Source organism: Centruroides sculpturatus, unplaced genomic scaffold (assembly GCF_000671375.1).
Source record: "Centruroides sculpturatus isolate CEXI.00-Female unplaced genomic scaffold, Cexi_2.0 scaffold410, whole genome shotgun sequence".
Taxonomy (NCBI): domain Eukaryota; kingdom Metazoa; phylum Arthropoda; class Arachnida; order Scorpiones; family Buthidae; genus Centruroides; species Centruroides sculpturatus.
In genome coordinates this window covers 256,222-265,943 of record NW_019384648.1, presented here as the reverse complement: position 1 = coordinate 265,943, position 9,722 = coordinate 256,222, and the positions used below count along the sequence as shown (strand labels likewise).

General features: G+C 31.9%; 1 protein-coding gene across 4 annotated transcripts in view; it reads right to left on the bottom strand.

The window, feature by feature from the left end:
• LOC111626228 (agrin-like) overlaps nucleotides 1-9,393 on the bottom strand; it is a 148,320-nt gene extending 138,927 nt beyond the window's left edge. For all 4 annotated transcript variants that reach the window (XM_023369534.1, XM_023369535.1, XM_023369536.1 and 1 more), the window contains exon 1: nucleotides 8,956-9,393. In XM_023369534.1, coding sequence (XP_023225302.1) covers nucleotides 8,956-9,124 — 169 coding nt within the window. In that variant the 5' untranslated portion in view covers nucleotides 9,125-9,393. The remainder of the gene's footprint in view (nucleotides 1-8,955) is intronic.
• Nucleotides 9,394-9,722: the final 329 nt, after the last annotated feature.

Here is a 9,722-nt window from a genome sequence, read left to right as displayed (position 1 = left end):
TTCGTCCTTACAGTTTTCTTTTATTATCCTTTTTATTTTAGTCTGTTTAATTTATCTAAATTTTCATTGTTTGCTCTTATTGGTTAGTTTAAATTTAAACTCGACGATAATAGAATTTACAAATGACTTGATTTATTTAAGACCGCGAATTAACAAACTAAACAAATAAAAATACTACGTTCCTAATATAAGTTTATATTAGAAACGTAGTACAGTATTTTTATAGTAAGTTTATAGTAAATTAAAAATTTTAAGATTTAAAACTTCATATAAAAGTCAATTTGAATTTAATATTAACGATCTTAATTACAATTGGCTAATTTAAATTCAAATTAACGAATGATCGCTTTGATTTTAAATTACTCAAAGACGCCACTCAAGTGTGAAATTCCTCGGAATTTCTTTACTTTTTATCATTCTACTGCTCATAACGTGATAAAAATATAAATTGCTGCTACCACATACATATATATATAAATACACATATATAATATTGAAATTCAATCGATCCCATTGCGTCAGTTCATTACGTCAAACGACGAGCATTACGTTGTTAGAAACGATATAGGAAATCTGGGTGTGGATCTTTGTTTCTAATGTAGTACTTACCTCCCGCTTAATGAGGCATGACGTCACCGCAGTCACGTGCCTAACGGTTCTTCTAGCTACCCCACCAAATTTTTTTTTTGTTTAATATCTTCATTAACTTATTGGTTTTTATGAGTGTTGTTGCTGTAGCTACAACCGAATCCAGAATCGATACTCATAGAGATGCGATCGTTTTCTGTTATCCGAGAGGTGCTACCACAGTAACAAGAGGAGATTCCTCATAATTAATTAATTAATCGTCAAATAATAAGATAATTAAAACATGCCATTTAAAATGCGCATAATTTAAAGAGGGGGAGAGGAATCGTCTTTAATACGATTGTATTTAGTAAAGAGTGAAAGGGAGGGAGGGAGGAAGAGAAAAAATCTTGCAGAACAACCAATTAAGACAGTAATGCAAGGGAAAGTAAAAAAAAATTTCACATGAAAGAAAAATATAAATAAAATATGTGGAGGGGAAACAGCTCCTGGTTCTTATTAACACTGTGAAATTATTTTAGGAAAATACAGAAAATTCTGAATTAATAATGAACGTCTTCTATTATTCTTCAAGAAGAAAAAAATAGCACTTTTTTCATTTTTTTTTTAAATTGGTAGAACAAGATTTACTTTGCTCTTCGTTCATTGACACTTGAAGGATGGTGTCTATTTTTAACTTGTTTTGTTTATCGAAAGGAGCTTGAAACAAGAACTGCAATATTGAATAGAGGATGGTTTATATAGGTGACAATGATATGTCAGCGATGCCACAGGGGACGTGTGGCTGATGGGCAGTTTATACTACAAACCGTATGCTCTAGGGGACCATGCAACAGGCTGCTACGACTCTGACATGTTTACCTTCTCCCTACGGAGTGTTGAAACCGGATATTTGTTATAATAATCGTTTTATGTAGATATTTAATAGCAATTATGAAGGAAAGATGATGGAGAGATTCATGTTTCTTTAATTATATGCACACACATTTTTAAACACAATTATGATTAAATTAAGCACGCTTTAGTAGCTTATGAAAAGATGATTTATTTTTAAAAATTTTTGATAAAACTGTTTATAAATTTTCTAAACAATTTATCTTAAGAGCTATTTTTTATAAATTTAATTTTTGTACCAATCAAACAAAGTTTACTTACGATTTTTTTTAAATATAGCAAAGAATAGTACAAAGGTTTATTTAATTTCGTTTTAAATCTAGTTATTCTTTAACTAAATAGAATAAAATTGAATTTTCACCTATTAATTAATTATAAAAAACCACTTTAACATCGCCAGCAACCTGAATTGTAGTTAACATTTTGGCAAAGGTATAGAGGAGGAGGAGGAGCAGGAGGAGTAGTAGTAAAAAAGGAAAAAAAAAATAATTGTACCGATTCAGTCTATAATTAAATTTTTTTAAAAAGAGTTAAATTTAAATCTGGCATAAAAATATCAAACATTACTTCTTTTTTTACTCCAATTAAGAAGGTGAAGACGTCAGCAAGAACGATGAGAGGAGCAAATCACTTCAAGAGATCTAACAGAAATAGCATTAGATCTATAGTCGGTACTTTCCAAAGTCAGGAAATCTTATTAAGATCGAAGTAAATATTTCCATCCAGAAGAACAGATTACATCACCCAGACAACAGCATTTACTTTACAAACTGCGTCAATTAAAAGTAGATTGTCGATATTTACTTTTGCAATAGCGTGGTACATGATTTTTCTGGAGTGGAGTGAGAGCGAATCCGTGATATATGCTGTTTATAACACTCGATATAGATAAAAGAGGCTGTTAAATTATTATTCGAAAGGTCATTGCTAAGGTTTTATAGTTCAATGAATGCCAATAAAAAAAATAAAAGTAGAGGAAAAAAACGAAACCGTTCGAATGATCGCTCATACGTGAATTCACAATTCACTAAGGATCGATAGAGATTTTTACGGCTTTCGTAGCACCGACTCTCTTGCACCAAACAGATTCCAATTGTTGAAGTTTTCCAGCAACTTGGGATTATTTTCTTTTGTTAAAGTTGCGCCATGTGACAATACTTGTTTGTCCTGCACAGTTTTGAATAAAGATTTCTCTTCGTCATCCCTATTCTCCACGGGTTAAAAAGCTGAGATACCTTGTGATTTTTTTAAGAAAAAAAAATATATTCTTCTATTGCTTTTTTCTTTATTTATCCGACTTTTTGCATTACTTATTTAAGTGAGATTTTTTCTTTATTTTTTACTGTTTTAATTGGTGAGAAATGTTTTATTCATTGCACTGTAATTTTGTAAAAACTTGTAGTTTCAATGGTGTTGCGCTTTTACAGATGCAATTTCTGTTTTCTGTTATGAAAATTATGAAGTTAACTTTGTTGCAGTTTCGTTGATACTTTAAGAAAATCTGAAAAATCCCAATTAATCCTCTCGTCAGATAACAAATTTATCTTGGTAAGAATATCAATCAGCAACTCTCGTCTAATGATGGTTAAAGTAGATAAAGCGAGAGAATAATGCAAAGATTTTAACCTAATCTTCAACTTTAATTAAATAAAGCACCGAAAGTGGTACGAAAGGATTAATTCTGCTTGCATTTTACCATTCACTACAAATTAATCCCCGTTTGGATACTTTTAATTGAATCGATTAGCGTATAACCGTGAAATATCATCTTGAAAATTTTAAAATATTTTCAATTTAGTAAGTGTTCTGTACTATAAAATAGCCATTATAATACCACAATAGCTTGTACAGTGCGTAGTAAATGGCTTTCTCTGAAAATAGCCTCGGGAGGATTACACTCTTGTCAAATATTAGCTTTACTGAGGGATTCGTATTAATCGAGAAAAGTGCAAAGTTTGCGCTTGAATTTTACTCCTTAATTGCTTACAAGCTACTTAAACTTGTTGCATTTTAAATTTTGATAAATTTTATATGAAATCATTTTAAAATTATAGAAGCTGGCAATGTCTTGTGACCTATCTTAGGTTGGAAAAACAGAAAAATTTGTTGCCATGATAGTAAGGGCTCATGATAGTTATCCACTTATCAATAATGACGGAAACAAACAGGCAATAACGGCCCCTTAGAGAGAAGTAAATAATGTGCTGCTATAGTAAAGTTACAGAAGATAAAAAGTGACTTTAGTCGAAGCTACTTTTTTTATCGACTTCAACACGCAAACAACTACTTTGCTATGTACACAAATTTTAGAATTTAATGCTAAAGAAGTAAAGTATAGACAACGCCTAGTTTCATTAGAGAAAAGGAAGGGCAGAGAAGAATAAAAAAGGTAGAACAATAGGAGGATTACGAAATTTCATCTATAGACAGATATATGAATTATAAGGGCAGATCACGTAAACAAGAAAACATTTTGCTGTATTGCGTGATGTCTCCATTCAAACATCACTTGTAGCATGACTTGTGGTTTTTGTTACTGTAGATGTAAGGTCAGAAATAGTATAATAAAATGAATACTTAAGTTAGGAGACAAATCATTGTTCGTTTAGAAAGAAAACTCCCCTATTCGATGTCGTTTGTCGAGTCAGAACCAACAGCTGCATCTGACGAGGCTGCAGTATTTCTAAAAGGAAAAACGACAGAGATTTGGGGAGCACCTGTTCACTAGAGGAAATTGTCTGGATGCTACAATTAATTTCTGCGTGCTCGACACTGTAGAGTAATGATGGTAATTTTGCTAGACGTTATTACGAGAGAGGGGTAATGAAAACACAATTACCTAACTGCGCCTCTTCACGAATAATACGACAACCTCGTTTAGAAATTGCACCATTGGCACATTTTTGCGTCAATGGACGACATCGTGTATTTTTAGCTTTTATATATTATACGAAGTTTTGAGTAAAAAGAAGATTGCTCCATTTCTATTTTTAAAACTTCAAATCGGAATAAACTCCAAGATATACGCTGTTTTTTTCCCTTTCCTGTTCTCTCCTCTCTCTTTTACTCTTTTCTCTCTTTCTCTCTCTTTCTGCTCTTCCGCATCAATTTAGTATAGGTGAAGCAATTCTGTTATTAAAAAGAAAACACATTTTGAACAGACAATCTGCAGAATCTCCCAATATGTTTCCATTAAATTTAAAAGACATTTTTTAACGCCTTTCTGGATTTTAAGTCAGTTCTTTCTCCAAGGCTGACTCGGCAGTATATTCACGTGATAATATAAATCACACTTCTGCTAAGGAATGTAGAAATACTGAGCAATGTGCCAAGTAAGCAGCATATCCACCTTACTGATGATCTAGAAAATAAGGTTTTTTTTACACTAAATACTTTTATAAAAAGAAAAATTTGCTGCTGGATAACTGATAAAAAAGAATCTTTAAGGAGATATCATAGTTAATTTATTATTTATCGCCTGCCATGAAAGCCACTACTACGGTGACAATTATAGGTTTGTTATTCTGTCTTCTTGAAAGTTTCATTTCCAGTTAATCCGTTTCTTCAACTCTTAACTTCATTTTACATTTAATTTAGCTGTATAAATGTGCATGACAGTACTAATATGTATACATTATAAACAAGTTATTTTAAAATTTTGTTGAGTTATTTATTTAAAATTTTTATTATTGCTTCAGAATTAAATTATTATAATAAGAAAACGAAATTATTTTTAAAAAACAAATTTTTAATTTATAAAATTATAATTTCTAAATGAGTTTTAGTAGTAAAAGGTCGGCTTCTCTGCACGACAAGTGAATCGTAAGGAGAAGACGAATCAACATAATTACATTTTTATTTTAGTTATTTCTGTTAAAGATTCTATTAATTTGTGTATTATTTTTGCCTAAAGCTTTCAATTTAAAACATTTTATACTTCATTTATAGAGTTATAATCTTAAATTAATTTTTAGTATTTTAAAAAGATAAATTACTATCTTTAACATCAGTCAAGCCATGAGGGATAGGTTATTATTAAAAAATGTTATTAAATTTTTTGATCCTTATCAAGCAAGTTATTCGAAATAATTTTTTTAACTTAAAGTATTAATTTTAGATAAAAATAATATAATTTAAAACCATAAAAACAGTTTTAAATAGCTTTTTTTTAAAAAAAGGGAAAAAAATTAAGTGGTGGCTTCACTGCACGACATCAAAGCCACGCGGGAAAGACTCATTTAAAAAATAGTTCTGATTTTTAATCAAGATAAAAAATTAATAATAAATTCTATTATAATCTAATTTTGCTAATAATTATATCCGTTAATATTTAACAAACTAAATATGCATGGTTGATTTTAATGATAATTTATTTATGGTTTCTAAATTATAAATTTTTGGCAGGAGATAGCTACAATGGAGAGTATCAAGTGGGAAAAACGATATTGAGGCGAGAGAAATTAATAAATATTGTATTGTTTCTTAATAAAACGAGGACGGTTGGATCTGTACAGGGTGCCAAACAAAGCAAATTCGTTCTAGACAATGACTAGTTCTAAAATTTCACGCTAATTTGAGCAGTACATAAATTACAGGGCTTAATGCCCCTTAATTAAAGATTCGAGTTCTTTTGCGAGTGCACTAATTACATAGTGGACTTACTCACCATAAACACAGGAAATGCAGTACTGTAGCTAATGTCATTAGTAGAGATGTGAATTTTTCATCGCGTTCTCTCACAGTATTTTTCATAACCTGAGCATCTACTAAGCTTTAAACTCGAAACTGGATATTTACGAAGATTCTCAAAGGTTTACGTTTTCTTAATACATCTAACCAATTTGTTATGCTTTCAAATTTTATCGACCGAAATTCTCTTTTTAATAGAATTTTAAAGCGCTTGTTAACGAGACAGTAATTAGACGGTTGTGAATTGAATAGATGTCCTTTACTTAAATATAAGGTTACTAATGTGTATTTTCTGATTGTAAAAGGTGCTAATGATAGAGAAATGTTACAGAATCCTCTTAATAAACCCTCGACGGAGCCTTTATACTAAATTCTTCTACTCTAACATCGTTTAGATGGATACAAATTCTGGAATTAATTTCTCCATCCGGCGCTTTAATATACGAAAAATATTATACAAGTAAGCAGCACTTCTTTCCCCAATTAAAAAAGTTTCTCCTTTTTTACGGATACAGAGAGAAAGAGACGAAGAAAATTGATTTTTTTTTAAGTGAAATTTCATCACTCGTGTGCTAACTAAAAAGTCGAGCACATTCGATATCTTCATCATCAATTATAAATAGCGAAGCAAATCAAATTCTGCACGATCGTTCTTCTGCAGCTTTTAAAAAAACAAGTAGTTATACATGAAAAATAGATCGGTAAAGAAGAGGCTCCTTATTAGATTTCGACGTACGATTTAACTTGGAGAAATATGAGGTCTCAAGGCAGATATACGTTATGAGGTAACAGGCTAGCAGACAGACTAATGAGGCAAAGGATATGGTTTGACCCAAGGCGTCCACGTTGTGTAAAAAGGTAATAAATCAAATCCTACTCCTATAAGAGGAGGAAGAATGCATTAAGTTAAAACACTCGAAAGGAGTCGAGTGAAGACAGCTTCATTCTTTCCACTCTAAACTGAACAGGTGTTTGCTATCTCAACTGGCATTTGACAGTTAAAATTTAATTTAATTAACTTTATAGTGGGATGTAGAAATTCTATTTAATCGTTTAATTCGAATCGTTTTAGAATATCATCTGTCAAGGAGAAGATGAAATGTCATCTTTAAACGAAAGGAGAAGAGAGCTATCCACTATCGATGGATACGAACACGGAAAAGGATGCCCCCTATCTGCAAAGGAAACGACAAGACGTCAAAATGCCGGTTGGGATGATGCGGATGAAACGAGAATCTGGGATCCGTAAAAGCTGAAGAAGAGGAGGAGGAGGAGATGGAAGAAAAAAAATACGTCAACTGCTCGGTTGCTTATCGGCGGAGAACATGTGTCTGCATTAAGTTTTGGACCGAGTCGGAAAATAACTGGATGGGTTATCGAGAAAGGAGAGCATGACGATCACAGTCAATCATCTTGGTGGGTTATAAACAACTCCGCTTCTTCTCTTTTCAGGAATAAAACAATATTTAGGTTGGTCTCGTAGCTTTAAAACTCGAAAAATATGCTATTCTATCACCCAATGCGGTTCTATACTCAACTCTGCATTCGTTTAGGATATTAAAAATAGATATCTGTAATTTCTCATGCATTTTTTACATTATCGATTCTGGTAATTGTCATAACGATAAAAATGCATTGAAATAAATCAGATAATGTTTGGATTTTTATATATAAGCATGAATTCTATATGTAATTTTTACTTAAAAGTAGAGACAGAGATGCAGAAAGAGATGAGAATTTGATCATTTTCAATCTTCCTCATCACTTTATTACTGCATATTAATATAATTTAATGCCAGAGTATTACTACATATTCCAATTATACCCATCTTATTTAATAATTGAGTAATACTACTCAACTCAACATCATCCATTAATTTTAGTCCTTCCCATTCTGACTCGAAACTACTATTTTATGCCAAATTAATATATTTATGAGTCAAGAACATTTAAAATCAAACCACAGAAAGGAAAACGAGTACAGAAAGACACGATTTTAATTATTTAATTTATCAAAAATTATATGTATAAAAATAAATTCAGATTTAAAACTAAATTTCCTTCTCATCTCCAGCATCCTTCTGCTGCTCATCGTCCCTTAAAAATCCATTAAAAATCGGATAAGTTATTAATTTTAACTTATTTTGACATGAAAAAGAAATTATAAATTTACATTTATATATTTATTTTTTTTCCTTTTTACTTCTTTCCAATCTTTGGTAAATTTAATTTTCATATCCCAAGTTGCAGAAGGAACATTAATACAAATTTACATTTACTTTAGATTACTTATTTTTATTTTCAACATTTGTCGATGACATCTTTTCATCGATTAGTTGTTACTAAAAAAATTACAAGATGAAGAGAATTAATGCTATTTTATATTATTACATAAGGGGAAGAAAAAAAAATAATTCCTCCTTAATGAAATTTTATTACTACAGTAGCAAAGGATGCTATTTGTGTATCAGAGATTGACCGGTCACATCTGTGTTAGATTCTGGGTCAGTTTGTTCTGTAGAGGTGTGCGGACACTCTAACGACTCAATTAGACGTGCTGGCTTCGTAACAAAGCTGTTTCAATCTTGATTCCCTTCTTTATTTCCAAGCTACGCATCGACTACACTCAATTTTACACGCTTAAATGTATAAGTAAACGACACAGGACTTAATCCCGTGTGTAATTAAAGTTTCTTTAACCATTTAAGACCCATCCTAACTTAGTAATTCGCGTGTAAACTTAACCAAACTATAACTAAAGACATAATTATTTTAAAAACTTACATTGAAGGTAAACAACAGTTCCTGTCACAAGTAGGAAGACGAGCACCAGAACACCCAAAACCAATAAAGTAAGCAATAGGTAGACACTCCTTCTCCTCCTCCTGGTCGTTGTTTCGACTGGTTGAACGCATTCATCTTTCTCTTCCCCGTATTCTATCTTCAATGCCATGGACAGTCAGTTTAAGATGGGAGAGAGAGAGAGAGAATATAAAAAAGTAGTCTGGTCACTTCATTGTAAGTCGAGTAGAATTTTCATAATTTAATTTGAAAAAATTTTTTGTTTCTTTTTAATAATTAAAGCTTGTTTTCTAAACTTTCTTAAATAGGTTTTATGTATTTATAAAGTTTTAATGAAGAGAGACAGCCGCGTTATGTTGATAAGTTGGCAGATGTGGTAGCGAGAGTTGAGTCAAGCGCTCCGATGTGTAGCACGGCGTGGTTGTGCTGTGTATATATAGTAGTAGCCAACCGTACAAGCTCGGTATTCGGCGCCGATGGCAAGTTTGACACGGCGCCGACTCGGACTCCAGCGCACTGTACAGGAGGTAGAAGTTAACCTCGTTCTGGAATGCCCGCTATGTTAGCAGCTAGCGCAGTAAAGAGGGGTGTTTTGTCGTGTGGCACCTTGGCTAAGAGTGCGGTCGTTAGTGTTACTGCGATTTCCTCCACCATTTGAATGGCTACGAAAATTTAATGCTTGGAATGTTACCTTCTACACGTCTACTACACCTCCTCTCCTCTCTCTCTAACATGAGCATGATGATTAT